A 21,343-nucleotide genomic window follows, 5' to 3' on the forward strand; every position below is an offset into this window, starting at 1 on the left:
TCATTAAATAACGCTCTATTTATTTAGTTTTAAAATAGTTTTCTTTTTGTTCTACAGACAATTTCAAGGAAGTCAGGGACTTGCAGAAGCAACAAAATAAAACACATTTTTTTTTTGTTAATTTAAAATACTGACAGTAAAATAGAATTAACAGAAGAAGCAAGGCTGAATTACTGGTGATGAGGATAAATATCTGAGTTGAGGTTAAAAAGATGCCACCAAACATGCTAATGTGCAACTGCAGACAGTCAAGCACCACTGCCCTGTTGTCTAACACAACTCTATCACTAAAGACATGAGTGATGTCTTAACTGACGTTTCATAGTAATCCCACAGAACAAAACAAGCAACGTGAACTCCGTAAGCAGACCTGGTCTGGTAAAGGATTACTGCAGTAAATAACTGGCCAAAAGAAAAACACGTATATACTGAACAATATCCTGAATTGTTTCTTTTCCACAACAAAAGCACTGACTTCCAAATTAAAAGATTGAGACTATAAGCAAATAAAGCAAACTGAGAACATAAATGCCATTTAAACTTTGGTTTAGTTATTTATATTTAGGATTTTTTTTCCTTTCTGTGACCAGCAGAAGTTAAAATAATAATTCTATAATTCTCAAGCATCACTTAAGAAAAGTAAATATGCAGTAGAACGAATTTAAATGTGTGAAGGTGGACAGTTAATAAAACATTTTTTTTACTAGCATGGCTGCAGTACTGCATGAGGACGAAATAAGACTGCAGGGAAAGAGAGTGAGCAGCCCTGAGAGTCAGGGTAAAAACAGTTCATACAGTAAATTTGTCTATAAATGCCCAACATGTGGGCACAAACTGAACACATAACTGAACTTGAATTTTTTTTTTTTTTAATACATGTGCTAAATTCACATCTATTATTAAAATATTTATGTTGAAGATAGTAAAATTTACTGTTTTGTTAGGTAAAAGAATAAGCTTTATACCGTTCTAAAAGAAAATAGTGCACATTTCAAGGCATTCAGGCCATGTCTCTTTGCAGTATTTCAATGGAAGATACATTTCCTCTGTTATTATAAAGGGGTCCCCAGAGTTTTTAAAGGAGGTTTGCATCTATTCAGGAGAAGCATGCAAACAATAAGTACACGCAGTCCACACTGCAAGGTCATACATTCACTGTTAACATCGCCTGGGACACTGTCAAATCCAAAATGTGGCTTCTAATATATCTCATTACCTGCACATACAACATACAGCTGCTCTGGCAATGAGCTGCGTTCTGTATTGTTTTAGTTTTCCCCCCATTAAACAGTGGTTTGTAACATCAATGTAACAAAAACGAAGTCTGTGAAAATAAATCAAAAGACATTTTGGGAAATGTGTTTATTTGCCATGTGGGAGGGTTGATACCACTCTCTCATCTATCATCAGATGTGAAGCTACAGCTAGCAGCCAGCTAACTTAGCAAAGAAGCCCGAAAAGGAAAGCGGTGAGCCCGTCTCGGTCCAGATATCTGACCAGGAAGTGCATGTGTGCAGATTTAACACACCACATGTAGCATGAGGAGACAGATAAGTCCTTGGCCTCAAAGAGAAGATGTAGATTTTATTTGAGAAGATTCACAAAATAGAGATGCTGAATGATGTCAACATCATCCTCTTTTTGTTCACCTTAAGGCCAAAAACGTATAAATCCTCCCTCGTAACAGAGCCAGGGTAGCAGTCTCTTTATTTCCTATAATTGGCTAAGCTTACTGGCTCATTCTGTTCATCTAACACAAGTCAATTTCCCAAAATATCCAATGATTTCTTTAAGATAACCCAACAGACTTACTGACAGTATCAAGCCCTACCTAGGCTGTACTAACGCTGGACACGGTTTATTGAAGCAGCCTATAAATGCAGACTGATCTAAATATGAATCCAGTGGTGAGACCTTTTAAAAACATGATTCACCTCAGACAGGTACAAAGTAAACTTTGCCATCTACCTAGGGTCTACTGTACAACAGTACACAAGTGTGCCAGCTGCCGTTTTGTTTTGACCGCAGATAAAATTGCCGTATCTGAAAACGTCTCACTTAAAGTCTGTAGTGAAGCAGGTCCAGAAGCCATGTTGTGACACTGGCCTGCTCTGAAGCAGCAACTTGACATTTTCACTGTATAGCTTGCAAGCACACAACACAATGACTACCTACATCCATTATTGAGGGGTAACTGAGGTATTAAATGAAGGGAAGATATTGCTATTATTAACAGATAAATCTCTCTAAACTTCCACCAGGACTTAATGTGCTGTGCCATTATGTTACCACTAAAACTCATAACTGATAAGCCGGAATTGGGGAATTAAGTCAGTAGAATGGCTTCGATACATGATTGTTCAACAGTAAAGTTAAAAATAAAGAGTGCTCCAGATCAGGAAGAGTCCATAAGGGGTTACGGGTGAGGCCGCAACTCTAGAGAGGATTTCAGCCTTAACATGGAGGCGAGGCAAGACGTAGGAGGAGGAGTAAGAGGAGGAAGAGGAGGTGGAGTGAGAGGAAGAAATAAGGAGTCTTCAGTGTACAAGCCATTTAAAGAAGGTATTTGTGTCCGGTGTCCTCGTCCAGCGTGAGGTCCACCACTTCAGGAGGAGACACCCAGTTGGGCTGAGGGGAAACAGTAGTCCAGAGCTGTGATTGATTTGTGCTGTTTAACTGCTCCACCGAGTTCTCCTTCCAGGAGGACAGACTCTTTATCACCCCTCCACATGGGTGGGCACCTCTGGATTTTGAAAAAGGGGGGGAAAAAAAAGTTAAAACAAGTTGTTAATTGATATTCAGACAGGGGAGGCAGCAGAAATGTATATTTTAACCATCTTTACCGTGCTTTCTCTTGCACTCCAACTATCTCCACCTCACTGTCAGAGGAACCAATGTTAATCTGGCCCTTGTGCTGAGAACCCTCCTTGTGCGACAGCTCTGCCTCCATGTGGCCTGCAACAAATCAAAAGAGGAACACAGTCACACATTGTGAGGAGGACCGGAGCTATAGAGAGCTTCGGGCCTTGCTGAAAAAAATGAAGACTGCAGCTGCTTTGACACAGACAAAAACAAAACAGTGATGAATCTGACACAGCGACATATAACATGGTGGACCTTTATGTTTTGACAGCCAATAAAAGTCACTTTTTTCATCTTGATGCAGGGCAGTAAAACTTTTAGTAACAAGCCAGTGGGATCAAGAGTACTTCACAGGTGTCTTGCTGAGATTTGATAAGGCCGCTTCCCCACAAAGACCGCTGCTTCCTGATGATACCTATGCCTTTTAAAATGTCCTGCCTGTCCTGAGTGGAAATGATCAGTTTGGATATATACCGGGTTTGTAACTGACCTGAGATAGAGCTCAGAGCTCTTATACACCCAGAGTGAGGTGCCATATCCTGGCCTCTGTGTGTTTTTAGCTCATGCTTTATCACCGTGGGCCGGACTGTCTCCACACTCATAATCTCCTGGTTAGAATCAGTGTCTGAAATATCATAGTGACCCACTACTGGAGGCCCGTCTGCAGAAAACAAAGAAAACACTTCATTATTCAAATCATGCCTCAGAATAGTGGGACTCTGGACATCCACAGTCCTGAAGCATCTAGATACAAGGAACAACACCCCATTATCCCAATTATAATGACTTACATTAAAAAAAATTAGGTGTCGTCAGTTCGCTCTGCTGTAAAACACATTAATGAGGCCATTGTCAGTTTTTAAAGCTGCACTAATAAGGCTTTCATCTTATTAAAACAAAATGGTGGATGTGGTTGCAGTGTATTAATAAACCTTTTCCAGCATCAGGTTTTTTTTTCTTTCCATTTATTGCTTTTAAAATAACAGCCATTCACATAAAAACTACACTAAAATACAGTCATTACAAAACACTTTAAAATAATCTTACTCAGTGAATGAAATGTGGCAGGGTAATAAAAAGCCAGACAACAGAGCTGTGAAAGAGCGTTAACGCATATCTTTGTTCTACCCTGTAAAAGCAGTCCCTGGGAGAAAGAGAGAGACACACGCACACAGCTATCCAGACATATCTGTGGGTGTGTGTGAGGGGGTTCGTCTGGACAGCATGTACTATGAGAGAACACTGCCTATGAATAGCTGATTGGAATAGGCAGGTACCAGACAAAGCCAGTATGTGCCAATGTAAAGGCCATGTATTAAAGATAGAAAAAGGATTTTATGTAAACCAGGATAGTCTCTTTGGTAAACAACGGACTGTCCTTAATGTCAATTTTAATGCATATTTTGATTATATGCACCAGGCTCTCTTTACTGTGTTAATAAAACAAAACCGGTTTATATAACAAATGTTTAGCCGATGTCCATTACACACCATGAAACAGAAAACAATATTCACACAAGTTTCAAAGAAAAACCATCAGGCCAGGAAATAACAACTAAATAGATCAAATGTCCTATTGTCCCATTTATCAGCATAAGCAAAGCTGCACCTTGCACACATGCTGCTGATGAGAACCAATTTCTTCTTGCACATTCTATAGACTAATATTATCACATGCAAACAGGTGGGGAAAAATGCTTCAAGTTCTGCAAAACTGACAGTCATAGGGCTACATGTACACATATAGAAAACACCTTTTAAAACATTCTAGCTATAAATAAGATTAGGCCAGAGATTCCTTCTTCAATGTCTGATAGTGTGAGCAGTGTGTTGACACTAATGGTCATCCATATCAGTGAGAGTACTTTGAGGAGGAATGTTTTCCACCTAAAAGACAACAGGATCTAAACCAGAGAAGGCCACTTGATCAGTCCATTTTTTTTTGTTTAATCAGTAAACATTGCCATGCACCATACTGCAGTTGTATCACTGCTGTATGGGTGTTAGTTTGATGCCTGGGTTTGAATTTTAAGTCAAGTTGCAATCACACAGCGCCTCACGGAGACACAGGCCAGGCTGGCAGACCAGTGCAAACTAAAAACGATAAACTACACACATTACGTAAGTTGAGGATTTGAGGCTCCTGTCATTGCAGCCACAACAACAGAACCCATGCCGATATTCGGATGTCTATACTCTATACATAAGCTACTAAAAAATAAACACTGGGAGTTATTTTATTCCTCCCTCACTAGTTTCTTGTTGCTGCACAAAGGCAGCAATAGCAGCAAATGTAACAGAAAGGCCAATATTAAAATGTAAACACATCTCGTCTAAATATGTAATATGATCTTTTTAAAAAGCGAGAAATCCTGTGAGTTAGTATATCGTGTTTATACTTATAGGCAAATCTATGTTTAAATGTTCTGCTGTTACTAAAGCTATGCCACCAAAATAAACGTCGTCACAAGATTTACCTGGACCATTTACAGTTCAGGAGAAGGAGGGCTAACGTGTAGTGTTCAACCTGATTACTAAAGAATTAGCACTGTAATGCTTCATCTAGCATTCCTAGCATGAGTTCAGACTGACAAGGCACATGCCATAACGCAGCAGCACCCAACCTAGTACTATAATAATGGTGTTGTAATGCACACTCTGTATGGGTTAAATTATCAGCTTCTGTGTGTATTAGTGTAGGCAAACGTGTGTATAGCTGTTAAACAAAAACAAACAAGCCATACAATAAGCGGTACAATAGGAGCCCTGTCTCAGTCAATTGAAATAAGCCCTGTGTCTGTGTCACAGATGCTGCAGAAACCAAACAGGTGAGCTGAATTATTTTAAAAGTCAAATCTCACAGTGATTCAGTGCCAGCAGACACACTGAGCCTCGGGTCTGCAGGCAGTCATGTTCAAATGACCAGCTCAGGCACAGCTGCTGGAGAGGGAGTATCTGTGTAGAGACCTCACATCATTGACCTAATAATACCCGCTGCCATGCTTTCTGCATCAACTAGTCCTACACTTGGTGAGAGCAAACTGTGAGGCATGAAGTGTAAGTGAAATCTAAACATTCAAGAGACCAGGGTCTGGAACTGTTAGATTTCCATTCTGAGTGACAACTTCAGGGAGGATGTTGTTGTTTATAGGGGTGGGGGTGAGGCTGTTGTTTTCTCGTGCCAACATATAGGCAGCCATAGTCTCTGCAGACTCTGACGATGGTAAAAAGGAACTTGGAGGGGAAGGCCGTGCCCCTTGGGAGGGAAGCTGCAGCCCCTCCGGGGCATCACTTGAGCGTTTGGACGAATCGTTGTCCGAGTCGAGGTGTGCAAGCTTTTCCATCCAGATGCGGAAGCGCTCCTCAGTCTGACGCTGCATCACAGCAAAGCGAGTCATGGCCTCCTCCAGAACACTGCCGATGCCGTTCCTGTCCCACGAACTGGTGTCCAACAGCCCATGAATCTGGGCTCCCACTCTGGATCTCTCCGATGCACGTCTGAAGCCAGCTTTAAAGACATTGAGGCCAAGCCATAAGAAAATACAGTAGCACGTTCATGCTTCGGAGGTGGACTTTTGTATTAAAGAGAAAATGACAGTTTGTTTTTGGTTACGTGCAGATCGACTCTTTCATGCTGATGGACTACATCATGCAGTTGTAGCACTCAAATCTGTGTCGGGATGTAAACATGGTTGAAAACATTTCATGTACCACTGATTCCTAATGGAAGCGAACTGAATGCCTGGCGTGACTGATTCAACATTTGTGGTTTGGAAAATGTGTTAACTGGTGTGACTTTGAGGAAAACACACTCATCAAATTAATAGCAAAGCTATGGAGCAAAAGCAGCAGATACATCAATCTATACATCTAAGTTTGCCACTAAAATTTCAATCATACTAATGAAATATGAGCTAGGGTTAATATCTTGATACACCACATCAATAATTACTCAATTTAACAGAAAAGAAACCTCCCCAACAGAAGAACCTCAACAAGTTATATTCAAGTAAAAACAAATAAGAGTCAAAATATTCACATAATACTGCTCTTACCACAGCAGCAAGAGGCCTGTAAATATCAGCCTGATTGTCCGTACTTATTGAGACTCAACTCACCCATGAGATTTCTACAACTAAGTAAACACACAGGCAAAAGGCTGGTGTGCACACAGACAATAAAAGTAGAGTTTGTCTAAGTGTTTAGTCTACAGACAGGTCTGCACCTCACCACAGCAGCACAACAGCCATGCTCACTCAAATGTATATATGCATCATTGTCTTCTAGTCGCTGATTCTAAATTGCTACAGAGTCCATTATAAAGAAAACAACCACCTGGCTGCAATTTCAAACAGATTTACTGCCTCCCATGACGGCAGAGAGAAGTACATGACAGAGAAGGACCTTAAGAATATTCAAAACAATGCAGGTTACATTTGATAAGGACAACCAAGTAGGATATACTAAATGCCTAGCCAGCTCCGGGAGCCACATTTAAGTAAATTCCCCAAAACACAGCAATAGTGTACAAAGAAGTGTATTTTAACAAAAACTAAAACCAAAATGGAAACGTGGCTATTATTAAATCTAGACCCAAATACACCAACTCTTACAACTTAGTAAAAGCTACCGTTTTCTATACGCTGCTCACTTGTTACATTACAGAACTCAGCCTATAGGTTAGATTAGCTATTTTAATTACTCCATGATTTGAAGAATGCTGACATCCACAGCATGCAAAAATGATGAGACAATGTTCCAACAAAACACACGCTGTATTACGACATGGACATAGGCCCTCTAAACATATGCACAATGCATTTTAGGACAAGGTGAATGAAAACAGATGATGAATGAGAAAACAACTAAAAAGAGGTGACCTGTACACACAAACAAAACAGTTCTAGTTTAATAATAAGAAGGCTTCATTACTAGGTTGCCTACAAATTTATAGTCATGCAGGCAGCCGGTAAATGATAAAATCTGTGTACAGTATTTTGCAAGGAATGTTAAAGTGGCTGCTACTTTTACCTTCAACATTGATGGTAGTACTACTGTGCTATGAGCATGTGTTGTATTACCTGGAATATCTGTCTTGATTGTCTTGCTACCTCCTGAAGTGTCGTCATCCTCGTCCTCAGAGGAGCTGGTGCTGGAGTCACACGTGAGCTCACTGTCACTCGTACTGCTGTCCTGCAGCAGGTTATACTTCTTCCGTGCTGCCGCTTCTCGTTTTTGCCTGAGCAGACGCATACGCTCCTTATGTTTCTGGCTCCGGTGACCTTTCACTTTTGCCAGCTTGCCGTTGGTTTGTTTTTCCTGCCCTCCTGTTGCTGCCGCGTTAAGCTGGCAGCGGTTCTTCTTTGCAGCCATTGCATTAGGAGGCATCTCGCTCTCTGAACGTGACCGCCGAGACTTCCTCCCCCCTGAGGCTGTGGCGGATGTTTGCCTTCCTGCTGCCTGCCCGGGATCATTTTCAGCTTCCATGTTGCCCTCTTCTACTACAGGAGGAACAGCACCGTCTTCGCCTGAGGAGAGTGTGTCTGAGTCTGCCAGGTGGCCACTGGATGAAGGGGAGAGCATGCAAGGATTTGACGAATCACTCTCGTAGATATGACGAGACACAGGCTTGTCACTTCCTGTGGAGGCATGCTGGGATTCTGGGGAGTCTCGGCGGAGCTCCTTCATCAGGCATGGCATAGAGAGGAGACTCTGCTCGCCCTCTGTATTCAAGGGGCTATCCTCCTTTTCTCTTGGTGGTGAGCTGGTACTGGTGGTGGTGGTCTCTGTTTTCAGATGCTCATCCTGCTCTCCTTGAACAGATGCTGTTGCTGATTGTGCATCATCAAGGCACTCTGGAGGACCCTCTGCATCCACAAATTCTTCTGCCTTCACTAAATCAGCCATCTTCATGCTAGTTGAGTCCAGAGCCCAAAGGTCCAACAAGCATGGACCTGGACAGGAACTCACCTGCTGGAAGACAAACATAACAGGTCTAATTTCAATTAACAGCAACCATAGAATATACAGAGGTTAATTTCAGGGTTTGTACCAGTTGTAAAAATAAAGATATGCAGGTCATTCGGAGACTTATTTTAAACGTATTTTGTGCATTTATTAATGATCCAAATCTACTACTTATATACTGAAATCAACATATAGTATCGTTGAGGTTTAAACATTTTACCTACAACTTCCTACAACTTCTATAAACTTTGTTGCCGATAACAATTAACATTGCATTAATCTAGTTATTCAATTCACACACATAATATAATTTCACAAATGTTAGACCCATTAACCTAAAACCGACTTAAATTATATATCTATTTATAGTTGGGTGAATAACTTTAGTTGTGTCTGTGCCTAGCTAAGGGCTAACATAACCTTTTAGCTGCGCAGCGAAGCTAACCTCGGTCATAACCTTTCACTCAGCAAACTTGGCAAGAAGAAAGCAAGTCATGGGAAAATATTCAGGTTGCAGAACAGCTGCCTGGCAAGATCCTATAAATGGATGCGGTATCTATCCAGCCTGCGGCCAAACAGGCAGGATAATGTCAGCGGCTAACAGCTAGCGCTATCTAAGTGAATAGCGAAGCCCAATTTAGCATTTAAAATCGGCTGTGCTAGTTAGAACTTACCGCAGCGTTAGTTCTATTCCTGTTTCCCCACTGTCAGACTTTTCGACATCTTTCGGTAATGTGTTGCGTCTCTGATTTTCGATGCATAAACAATGCACCGCTAAAGTCTCTTAACTTCTTACAAACTGGAAGAATTTCAGTAGGGTTTTGGCGCAGTCCGCTCGCACCTTTGCGAGCCCTGTTAGCGGTTAGCCTTTAGCTGTGTGTTTATTTTAAAATGTCTCCATCGGCCGTCGTTCACAAAGCTACATGCGCCACTTCCGGTTATTTCTATGTTGTCTAACGCCCCCGTCGGTAGGACATCTGTACTACAGGACTATAAAGACGCTGCAGATGGTCAAGTTTCAGGATATTTTTCATCTATTTTGAATCTAAATCGTATTTATTTATTATCACAGCACAACATACAATGAATTTGAAAAGACTTAAACTGTTATTATCACCAGATAAATATAATAAACACCCAGGTCATTCTATCTCGCTATTGCATGCATTGTAGTGTGCCTGTGCAGTAGTGTAGTAGTAATATATATATATACATATATATATATATATATATCCCTGTAAGTTTGTTTTATTTGTTACACACGTTATTTATATTATGTTCATAATTTTTTGAAGAAGGAAAAAAAGTTTTTTTCGTTTTTTAAGTACTTCCGGGTCCTTGTGACCTTTCTACAAATCGCTGCCGTGTCCGCCATCCTTCTCTCTCCGCTCCGGGAGCAGGACAGACCCCACAAGACACCAACATGCTTTCAGTTCGCGTTGCAGCGGCTCTTGCCCGCACTCTACCCCGAAGAGCTGGATTGGTAAGCAACCCTTCACTTCTGTGTGTTTTTACTTTTGTCCGCGTAGCTCAGAAAACTCGAGCTTATTCACATTAAATGGTGGCGGTGCTGTGCATGCGCAGACGTCTTTGCAGCGGAGGACACCGGGCCCTTCACTTTGCCTCTTCTGACTGACAACAGCCGGCCACCTTGAGGATAATACAGTGCATTATTTCTGGCTTCTAAATCATGAAATCAAATTCCAACTCCATGTATAGCAATTTTAACGGATTAAATGCATGAATGATTAAGCTAAAGTACAGTAATGACGGATTTAGTTTAGTACTGAAGGTCAGGTTTGTCCCCACATGCTAGCCTTGACTGCAAACGCAAGCTAGCTGTGCATAGTTATTTAAGTGTAGCAAAATTATGCAGACTATTTATGTTTTAGATTAAGATGATACATGATTTATTAACTGTTATTAATTCAAAGGGCTGTGTTAGCACTATTAGCAGAGGCGCTTTAAATACCTCCTGATTTACAGTGATGTTATACTATATTATTAGCTTTTCAGTGTTAGCTTTACACCTGCAGGGATAAACATTAGTTTCTATGTCTAAAAGCCACATTACTATTATTATTACTATTATATTACTATTATGTGTGTAAAACCCAAGCAAGTCATGTAATTACACCTGTTCTACACTATGTCTATATTTTTAATTTTTATTAGATTATACATGTATATTTTTATGAGCAAATTTGGTTATCACACTGAGTCTTTTGACATTCTTTGCTTCAGAACAGAAACCACTCCTGTGTGTGTGAACATTTCTGCTTCATTAGCACCTTTTAATGACAATGACATTGTGTCCTCTATCCTGGAGGACTTTTATTTAAAGGTTACCAGGGTAAAACTGATACAACTGATACCAATAACCGGAAGGTTGGTGGTTCAATCCCAACTCCTCCCTAGTCATTGTTGTGTGTCCTTGGGCAAGGCACTTTACCCGCATTGCCTCCAGTACACTCACTGGTGTGTGGCGCTCATTGCTGGACATTGTATGACACTGCTTGGCAGCAGCCTTAGGCAATTTCCCTCTGGGATTATTAAAGTATCTAAAATAATATAAAAATAAAATATTTCTCATTGCTGCAAAGGTTTCCAAGAATGTTGCTGCTGCATGTGTAGGCGCAAAGAACCTACACACCACCCACCCATGGCTGCAGAAAACAGGTCAGTGTGTCAGCAAAGTTGTTGAAAATTTATTTGAGACCATTTTTTATACAATAGATGTTTATGAAGTCATTCTTACCCAGTAACACTTTTCACACATTTTTAGGCACAGCCGAGGTGTCGTCGATTCTGGAGGAGAAGATCATGGGAGCTGATACCAGCGCTGATTTGGAGGAGACCGGCCGTGTGCTGTCCATCGGAGATGGTATTGCCAGAGTGTACGGCCTGAGGAATGTGCAGGCTGAGGAGATGGTGGAGTTCTCCTCTGGTCTGAAGGTGATGATGCTGACCTTTTCCCTCTCTTTGCCTTAGTGTTGTTTGTGCTGTTTTGTAATGGTTGTTTGTCCTTTTTTTTTTTTTTTTTTTTAAGGGCATGTCTCTGAATTTGGAGCCCGACAATGTCGGTGTTGTGGTCTTTGGTAATGACAAGCTGATCAAAGAGGGCGACATTGTGAAAAGAACAGGTGCTATTGTCGATGTGCCTGTTGGTGAGGAGCTTCTGGGACGTGTTGTTGATGCTCTCGGAAATGCCATTGATGGAAAGGTAAAATGAACTATTCTGCTTTTATGATCTGCCTTTAATTATTTAATTTAAAATCAGTCAAAGTCACTTTTGTTTTGTTTTCTCCTCAGGGCCCTCTTGGCTCTAAGATCCGCAGACGTGTGGGTCTCAAGGCCCCCGGTATCATCCCCCGTATCTCTGTGAGGGAGCCCATGCAGACTGGCATCAAAGCTGTGGACAGTTTGGTCCCCATCGGTCGTGGACAGCGTGAACTCATCATTGGAGACAGGCAGACTGGGTAAGAGGATGCTGCTCAAAGATATTTTTTAGCACAGGGCAGCATTTGATTTCAAGTGTATTTTAAATAATGTTTTGGCAGCAGATGTGCAAAGAAAGAGAACACATTGTTAGTGTATCCACTGTACTCAGTGTTTAATTTTCTCTTTACAGCAAAACCGCCATTGCCATTGACACAATTATCAACCAGAAGCGCTTCAACGAAGGAACTGATGAGAAGAAGAAGCTGTACTGCATCTATGTCGCCATTGGTCAGAAAAGATCTACAGTGGCTCAGTTGGTGAAGAGGCTGACAGATGCAGATGCCATGAAGTACACCATCGTGGTGTCTGCCACTGCTTCTGACGCTGCTCCTCTGCAGTATCTGGCCCCCTACTCTGGCTGCTCTATGGGAGAGTACTTCAGAGACAATGGCAAGCATGCCCTGATTATCTACGACGATCTCTCCAAGCAGGTGAGTTTTATTCAGTTTGAAGCTGTGAGTATTCAAGTTTAGACGTAAGTCTCTAAACGTCTTGTTTCCTTTCTTCAGGCTGTTGCCTACCGTCAGATGTCCCTGCTGCTCCGTCGTCCCCCCGGTCGTGAGGCTTACCCAGGAGATGTCTTCTACTTGCATTCCCGTCTGCTGGAGAGAGCTGCCAAGATGAATGACAACTTCGGCGGCGGTTCCCTCACAGCTCTTCCCGTTATTGAGACCCAGGCTGGTGACGTATCGGCCTACATTCCAACAAATGTCATCTCCATCACAGACGGACAGGTATGCATGTGTTGTTGTTGTTGTTGTGTTGCCTCATTCTAACTAAAGTCCGGAACTATATAACTGATCAGTGGTTTCTCATACAGATCTTCTTGGAGACAGAGTTGTTCTACAAGGGTATCCGTCCCGCCATCAACGTCGGTCTCTCTGTGTCTCGTGTCGGATCTGCAGCTCAGACCAGGGCTATGAAGCAGGTTAGTCCTCTTAACCCCCACTGCCAGCATGCTCATACTCTTCCATTATAACTCAAACACTGCTGTGTGTATCATCAGGTGGCTGGTACCATGAAGCTGGAGCTGGCTCAGTACCGTGAGGTGGCTGCCTTTGCTCAGTTCGGTTCTGATTTGGACGCTGCCACTCAGCAGCTGCTGAACCGTGGTGTTCGTCTGACAGAGCTCCTCAAACAGGGACAGTACTGTGAGTGTTCACTTTTTACTTCACCATGTCCTTAAGATCAAAGGTCTTTTTGTGTCTTACCTGCTACTTTCTTCTTTTAGCTCCAATGGCTATTGAAGAACAGGTTACTGTCATTTATGCTGGTGTGAGGGGGCACTTGGATAAAATGGAGCCTAGCAAGATCACCAAGTTTGAGAAGGCTTTCCTGCAGCACATTTTGAGCCAGCAGCAAGACCTGCTGGCAGCTATCAGGTAGGTTAAAAACATTTGAGACAAAATGTAATATATATTTTTTTTTTATATACATACATATGGAGATGTAATTATTTGTGTTCAATCTTTTATTTCAGGGCTGATGGCAAAATCTCTGAGGCATCTGATGCTAAGCTGAAGCAAATTGTGCTGAACTTCCTCTCCAGCTTTGAGTAAAGTGGTGCTTTTGGGTCTGGTTATTGTCACGTTTGCATAGTGTGTCAGTTATTCTTTCTATGAACTTAAAAGAAAAATTCAAGTGGCACTTGATCTTTAATGTACAGATATGTCTCAACAGAGAATAAAGTATTCTAATTGACTTAATGCCTCTTTTTCTGCATTGTTCAAAGGCTTTTAAAACTAGTCAACATCATTCCTAAATAAAGGTAAAGAAAGCCTGACATGAGTTCAGAACAATTTAAGAGAAGCACCAACCACACTGCAGCGCCCTCTGCTGATCAGGAGTAGCAACTGGCAGCTCTTCAATAAACATACATCAGATTCATTACCTTGATGGTGTATTATTAACTTTAAAGGATGCAAAAGTCATTAAATAATCATGATGCATTTTATTAAGGTTTAAACAGAAATAGTGAATCTTAATATTTCAGACAAACAGTGAAAATGTAGATGTGTTTGTAAATTAAAAATAATAGTGATGTGAATAAACAGTGTTGTGACCGATGGGTGCACAGTAAACATTTCACAAAAACCTAAGGTGCAGAATAAATATCTATAAATAAATAGTGTCAGGAGTGAAACATCTAAAAGAAAGTATGAAAGTTACTGTATAGTCAGTGTGATTTTTAGTGATACAAAAATAAATAAAGTGTCTTTATAAAAAGTATGCATATGTTATTTAAATTAAATAAATAAATAAAAATAAATATACATTAAAACTAGCGATTTACTACACCCAGTACTGTTTGGTGTGCATCGCAGGCCTGTGGTGTTTGTGTTTGGGTAGGTTGTTCTGTTTGACATAGCAGGGGTCATAGTAATCCCACTCCAGGGCTGAATTCAACACACCATTGGACAGGCCGTCACTGTCTGCCGACAGGATCCGCAGGGAGACGCCTGAGAGGAATCAAATCCAGGATTCAAAGCTGATTTAAAATTGGCTTTAAAAACATTTTACGCAAATCATTTATATGTAAACATCAACCTGTACTTAATCTGTTCTATACAAACTGACATAAAACAAAGCTGCACCAGCAAGACCTGATTTTGGAGCTGCAGCTTTATAAAGTTGTTTGCTTACTTTTCTTGACAGAAGTCTGTATTGATTACTTTGCTGCTGGAGGAAACTGGGTTACTACCTGCACTTGCTCCAAAGTCGCTGTCCAGGCCAGGCCCCACTGCAGATGTGTCCAGGCAGGATATGTCTGAAGGTGGGTTGGTGTACCCGCCCTCTGTGTCCAGTTTGTCAAACACATGCTCTGCATCACCTGAGTTCACGTCCGTCAGCATCTCATAGGCGCTGCTCTGACGAATGAGACCTACACGTTCAGCTTCTGGCTGTCAAGAAACAAAAAAATACATCAGAAATATCAGACCTGTGAACGAAAAACATGAACATGAACTGTAATGCAACAAGTCAAAATGCTGACAACCTGTTTCTGTCCATCAAAAAATACACACAAAAACAAATGCCAACATCTGGCAAGCCAGCACCCACATGTCCCAGCAATGGAAAATCACAAATCAGTGTGTGGAAGCAGGATTGATGTGCATCCAGACTTCAGATTTTGGGCTTAAATTGTGATTAATTATTAATTTTATTGTTTAATGCTTTATAAAATGAGCACCCAGAAATCTCCTCTGTACAGACAGAGGTGGTTTAATGGAGTTTTAAATCAGCTTATTGTGCAATTACAAGAATCCAAACTTGCCTTTACTGGCTTAAAGCTTTATCTATGTTTTAATGTATTGATCAGCACACAGAGGTTTGTTGCATTTGCATGGTTTCCTTGGCAAAACACAGTGAACCCTAACTCCTTTATTTATTGAATACTCACCATTGGAGAGTTTGGAGGAACTAGGTTCACTCTGGTTTCAGCCTCCGAGTCACTGGATTGCGGTAAAACCGGGGCACTTCTACACCAGCGCGCCCCAGTGACGGTGTACGCCTGTGAGCCGGAGTGCAGGTCCAGTCTCGGTGTGAAACCAGCCGCAGAAGACGTGGCCCGGATGGTGCTTGGTGCCCTCAGAAACCCCGAGCCGGTGCCCCCATCTGGCCTCAGAAGCCCGACCCTCTCCCTGGTTGAAGCCCTGGAGGAAGTGACAGGATGCGGCAGGACAGGGTCCGATAGGGACATGAAGGCCCTCCTACCGTCATGCTGCAGTGGGGGGAATGCCACGTCGGACAGCCGGACCCTCTGCAGGGTGGACCGCAGAAGCATCTCCTCTGCGTCCTCACGCGTCTTGTTCCTCTTTGACAGGATCAGGAACTTGTAGCCCAGGAAGAGGCAGTTGAGCAGGAGCAGAATGACCACACAGGGAATGAGCAGAAGCACGACTAAAGTCAGATTTGTCACTTGGAAGCCTTCAGTCAGATTTGGTGCTGTGGGCTGACTTATTTGCGACATTTCATTCCTGGGGGGTTGACTTTTAGAGAAGTGCTGATTTCAGAGATTCCTCGTCGCCTCTGTGCGCACAGGTGGTTTGACGTCTCAATCAATGTGAACCCACTTTGTGTTTGAAAGTATTTTGATGTCATCCTGCCTCCAGGCTGCAGATGTGAGTGTTGTCCTTCATCCCCTTTAACGCGTCCATCGCTGTAGATGAATACAGTCAGTGTTATCAAAGCTAAGGCTTAATAGGAGCAGAGAGTACGGCGTTGAGTCTGCAGCCGCATAAATTACAGCGCCACAGGTGTGCCTTGTTGTTTGAAGGATGACTTGTGTTGTCGTGGCAATCTTTGACCACTAGATGGCACCAAGTGGCTCCTACATCTCTGCATTCGAGCTGTACTGCAGTGATACAGATTTCAGTGTTTTGTTCTTTGAGGAGTATCAGGGAGGGCTGGCATACAGATATTTTTGGAGCACAAAAACAATAAATGATCGTGCTGAAAGATCTGAAAACTTAGAGAATATATATAAAAATATAAATTAGAATCAGCTGCAGAAATAAGTACTACATTTTTGTTAGTTACCCTTAAAGGCCTAAGTATTCATAATGTCACTTATTAAGTCCTTTAAGACTCAATGCAATTTGCTATCTGTAATCAGGGATTGCTGTTTGACATTAATGTAAACAAATTAAGACCTTTGTTATTCCTTGGTCTTTGACTTCTGACTTTGATTGACTTCAACATCAATCATGAACAATCCCTCCACCCTCTCCACAACACTGTGGACAGACTGAGAAGCAGCTTCAGCAACAGACTCCTGCTGCCCTGCGGAGTCTGATGCCGTCCGCCATCAGACTCTCTAACTCATCTGTGACTGTCAGAGCTGTGCTCACTAACTCAGACTAAAGCATCACCACAGGTGCATTTCAAACTTCTCAGTTACATTAACTGTGTTTTTATGCTTCTATCTTCCCCCTTGATCTGCTTTATGTGTGTGTGTATGTACATATTCTTTCTCTGTTGCTGTCATGTGCGTGTATGTGTATATAAGAGTTTTTGCTGTGTTTATTGTGTTTATCCTTTAAAATGCTGCTACAACTCAATTTCCCCATGGGGATTAATAAAGTAAATCTTAATCTTAATCCTAATCTTGACTTGGTCGAAATATCTTAAGAGAAATTAGGCTGAAAATCAATGCAAACTGACCCTAATCTCCCCTAAACAAACACAAAAACAGATGGAAGAAGTGAAATTCTTGTTTTTTTTTTAAATTTATTTTTCATGCTTTCAAAGGTAATAATACATCGGCATCTGGCTCATTGCAGAATATATACAAACATTTCAAATAATTCAATAGAACATTTGACAAATGAATCTCTCATAGAGACAATGTTTTTGCATTTTGCACACAAAGTAGATCTTTGTACACAAGTACATTTTGCTATTGTAATAAATCAATGCAAAACAGTCAGTCATATGAACACCATATAACTATAGTAATATATTTTCTCTCTTTACATGTTTCTACCACTCAGGTTTAAGGAAGTCTGTACAGACTTGAATAGCACACTGATATCCTGCTGTAGGTTTGCAAGTATAACAGTACAGTACATCTTCTCATTCATGAGAAAAGGCATCCGAGTCAATGGATGCCCTCAGATACCAAAGACCCCATTCACATCATCTCTATACTATCTGCTCTTGTGGCACCGTGGTTGTTGAGCATGGTGCCGAGCAGAAAAGGAATCTCCACACAACTGAACTCTAATTCACATCAGCTCCGCTTGCCTTCACCAAAACACAGTAAGAGGTTGTGATTGGTTGTGAGATTAGCACCTTGGGCAAGGCTTTCTTTTTGTGAATCAATACACACATGGTTAGCACTGGGCCAGGCTGTGCTTGATAATCTCACGGGACTGTGGTGGGATCCTGTCTGGGAAGAGCACCTGGAACTCCACCACCAGGTCGCCTCGCTGGGACGGGCTCTTGGCCATCGGAAGACCTTCGCCCCTCAGCCGCCGCACAGCGCCAGGCTTGATCACGTCACTGCAGGGCAGAGGCATCATCCGGTTGTCAAGAGTCGGCACATTAACGGTGCAGCCACAGAGAGCCTGGGGACAGAAAAGGAAAGGAACGGTTAGACCTGAACACATTTCACAAAGCTTTGAGTGGTCAGTTAAATCTGGATGTTTGAAAGTGTCGAGTTACACAACAGATAAATATGGAGTGTCTGTCTTTGTGAATGCATAACCAGTTTCTGTGTTATGCAACAAACTGGTGTTACAGATGCTATAATCGCTGCTCTATTTACTGGCTGTGTGTGGGAGTTGAGTGTTTTAGTGACTGAGAGGAGTCAAAGGAAGATGGAGGAGCTCTTTGAAATGTCAGTCTCTGTGACTGCTACCCTGCTAATCTGTGTGTGGGCTGGTGGAAGTGAGAGCCAGAGACAAGAGTGAGCCAAAAAAGCTCTGTCTCTCTCTCTCTCTCTCTGCTAGGCTTGTTGAGAGGCAGAGGAGTCTGCTGCAAGCGAGAAAGCGTAGTAGCTGAGAGGGAGAGTGAAGTGAAGTGCGATTCGTGGGGGCAGCCGGTGCCGAGGCTAAATATAGCTCCTGCTCTCTCTCCTGCTCTGCAGGGGCTGATGAGGTAAACGGAGGCGTTGGCAGGCTGCTGCTGCTGCTGTTGTGTTTGTGGGGGTCTGTCAGCCCATTGTAAGCTACCAGAACACTGTGTTCTGTGCTCAAGACAGACATTTCCCTCCCTGCTGAGGACTCTGCCTTCTGTCTGATGTGCTATTGGTTGTTTTCATTAATTGATTTTCATTGGCATTTAGGAAATAATATCACTCAACACTTATATAAGCGTGGATGGTTTCAACCTCTGTGTAGGTGTAAGTGGTACCTACTTATAGATCAGGCCTGTTTCATAATGTGCACTGACTTGGTATGATGTGAGTGAACCCAACTCACCTCTTTGAGGGTGATCTTGGCCGTGTAGACGATGTTGGAGCCATCTCTCTTGTACTGGGAGTGCTCCTTGTCCCTGAGAATGAAGGTGATGTCTGCTGGGGTGTTGTTGGGCGTCTCATCTCCCTCCCTAGGGAAGGTGATCTTGGTTCCTGCCTTCCAGCCTTTCTTCACCACCACGTTGAGGACCTTGTCCTCAGATCTGAGGCTGCGGCCGTCGGAATTGAGGCGGCTGCGGGTGATCTTCACGTGCTTTGTGCAGCCGTGCATCACCTCCTCTAGGGTCACCAGGAGGTCGTGCACCACCGCGTCGCCCTGCAGCCGCCGCTGACCCCTGCGCAGACCGCCCTCGTAGCTGGCGAATCCACCCACGTGGCTGAAGGTGCAGTGTCTGAAGGGGTTAAAGAGGTCGTCTTCGCCATCTAAGTCGTTGCCAAAGAAGATGTCAAAGTGGTCGGAGCTGTGAAAGAAGGAGGAGAAGGTGGCATGGGGGTCGCTGTGGAAGTTGTTGCGGAAGATGTTCCCTTGGCCCGCCAGTGACATTCCATTTTTAAGACCTGAAACACAGAGCAGAGTTCAGTTATAAAAAACTGCAAGATGTCCTTAATTGGAGGCATCTTCTGCCGTAATTCCCATTTTCAGCAAACTGTTTCATTTCTCACTGAATTTATCAGCCTCACAGCTGTCATGCTGAGTAGAGCGTTTTAGTCATAATCATTAATTTAGCCTTGATGATGACATGAATAATTAATTTAGCTCCCTGCCTACGCTACAGTAATTAGTCAAGCCATTTTTAACCAGATGAATGAAATCACATGCACAGTCAGCTCTCACCTTCTTCTCCAAACTGGTCGTATATGCTCCTTTTCTTGGGGTCAGTCAGGACCTCATAGGCCTCCGCGATCTCTTTGAACCTGTCCTCGGCATCGGCATCGCTGTTTTTGTCTGGGTGGAACTTGAGGGCCATTTTCCTGTAGGCCTTCTTGATCTCATCTTCATTGGATTCAGGGGTGACACCCAGGACTTTGTAGAAATCCTTGCCGATGGGTTTGATGGACAGACAGGGTGTGTCCTGCTCAGACCTGGTGCTTTCCTGTAGGAACAACATTCACAACATTTAGATGATTGACACACAAACACTTTATTTTGTTGTTGTTGTATAAATAAATAAATAAGCTTCACTAGCTGCTTCACTGTAGCTATAAATAACCACAAAAAAATCCCTCTCTCTGGAAAATTTATCTCCAGCTGGTATGCAAGTGCATATCATAAATATTATAGGCTGATGCTCAGCACAACGTGAGAGAGAGACAGAGGGGGGAGTGTGGGGGATACAACAGTTCTCCCCCAACGACCGAGATTCTGTGCAGCGATTGGCTGAACGCGCCTCGCGCACTGAACATACCGGCACACTGACATTTCAAGAAATGCACCAAACTTATCAATAGGGAGAAATAACTTGTACTCACCGCTGATGATGATGATCCAGAGCTGTCTCCTCTGTGCATGACTCGCACTTTGCACTTGACATTAACATTTTTGTTCTTGACACCGAACTGGGTCCAGATCAGAACCATGATGAAAGCTTGTTGATGGGCTTAAGTGTCGCTGTCCGCTCGCTGCTTGATGCTGAACTCGCTCCGCTCTGTCGGATCTTCGTCCTGTCTGAGCTCTCGGCTCTCTGGTTTTATACCGCTGCCGAAGCTGCTTTACTACACGCTCACCCGCCCACGCGGCGTGACCGAGATTTCCCCGGACACGCCTATTTCCTCACGCGCGGCAGGGGATGCCGGCATCCTCATCTTGCGCGGTGCGCAGCCATTGGTGCTTAGGCGGTGATCACGCGGATGTTGCAGCCTCTTTTTCCATCTCGAGACTTGTTTCCGGAGTTCTTGCAGGCAGCTTCGAGGAGACAGTCACGACACGGTACACAGAGTCCTTTTTTCACAGACAGAACAGAACAAGCACACTTAAATAATAATAAATAAAAAAAAAACCCAGACATACCCCAGACAGACACATGCTCAGTGAAGGAGCCCTTGTCCTCAAGTGACACCTTTATGAAAGACACATTTTGTACATTTGAAGGCTGT

The 21,343-nt window shown here is 42.7% G+C and overlaps 4 protein-coding genes across 7 annotated transcripts; 1 reads left to right on the forward strand and 3 right to left on the reverse strand.

Moving 5' to 3' along the window:
* On the reverse strand, positions 1-9,779 carry ark2n (arkadia (rnf111) N-terminal like PKA signaling regulator 2n). 4 transcript variants are annotated; one of them, XM_028418417.1, is made up of 5 exons: positions 9,504-9,779; positions 7,944-8,832; positions 3,353-3,523; positions 2,844-2,955; positions 1-2,743 (listed from the first exon to the last, which is right to left on the reverse strand). In XM_028418417.1, the coding sequence occupies exons 2-5, from the start codon at positions 8,773-8,775 to the stop codon at positions 2,554-2,556; spliced, it is 1,305 nt and encodes a 434-aa protein (XP_028274218.1). In that variant the 5' UTR covers positions 8,776-8,832; positions 9,504-9,779; the 3' UTR covers positions 1-2,553. The 4 variants fall into 4 exon arrangements, with proteins under 4 accessions (XP_028274218.1, XP_028274217.1, XP_028274220.1 ...); XM_028418416.1 differs by having other exon boundaries at positions 7,944-8,835; XM_028418419.1 differs by lacking the exon at positions 3,353-3,523 and having other exon boundaries at positions 7,944-8,835.
* Positions 9,780-10,156: 377 nt separating this feature from the next.
* atp5fa1 (ATP synthase F1 subunit alpha) lies at positions 10,157-14,032 on the forward strand. Its single transcript, XM_028418415.1, has 11 exons — positions 10,157-10,312; positions 11,433-11,508; positions 11,615-11,784; positions 11,879-12,052; positions 12,142-12,308; positions 12,461-12,761; positions 12,840-13,064; positions 13,151-13,258; positions 13,337-13,481; positions 13,562-13,712; positions 13,811-14,032. The coding sequence occupies exons 1-11, from the start codon at positions 10,253-10,255 to the stop codon at positions 13,887-13,889; spliced, it is 1,656 nt and encodes a 551-aa protein (XP_028274216.1). The 5' UTR covers positions 10,157-10,252; the 3' UTR covers positions 13,890-14,032.
* Positions 14,033-14,517: 485 nt separating this feature from the next.
* hwa (huluwa) lies at positions 14,518-16,300 on the reverse strand. The gene is made up of 3 exons (XM_028418520.1): positions 15,731-16,300; positions 15,032-15,230; positions 14,518-14,789 (listed from the first exon to the last, which is right to left on the reverse strand). Exons 1-3 carry the CDS (start codon positions 16,298-16,300, stop codon positions 14,623-14,625), a joined length of 936 nt encoding a protein of 311 aa, XP_028274321.1. The 3' UTR covers positions 14,518-14,622.
* Positions 16,301-17,573: 1,273 nt separating this feature from the next.
* On the reverse strand, positions 17,574-20,914 carry LOC114443657 (dnaJ homolog subfamily B member 5). The gene is made up of 4 exons (XM_028417895.1): positions 20,720-20,914; positions 20,085-20,343; positions 19,254-19,807; positions 17,574-18,398 (listed from the first exon to the last, which is right to left on the reverse strand). The coding sequence occupies exons 1-4, from the start codon at positions 20,825-20,827 to the stop codon at positions 18,165-18,167; spliced, it is 1,155 nt and encodes a 384-aa protein (XP_028273696.1). The 5' UTR covers positions 20,828-20,914; the 3' UTR covers positions 17,574-18,164.
* Between the last annotated feature and the right edge of the window lie 429 nt (positions 20,915-21,343).

This window comes from Parambassis ranga, chromosome 12 (genome assembly GCF_900634625.1).
Source record: "Parambassis ranga chromosome 12, fParRan2.1, whole genome shotgun sequence".
Classification (NCBI taxonomy): Eukaryota; Metazoa; Chordata; class Actinopteri; family Ambassidae; genus Parambassis; species Parambassis ranga.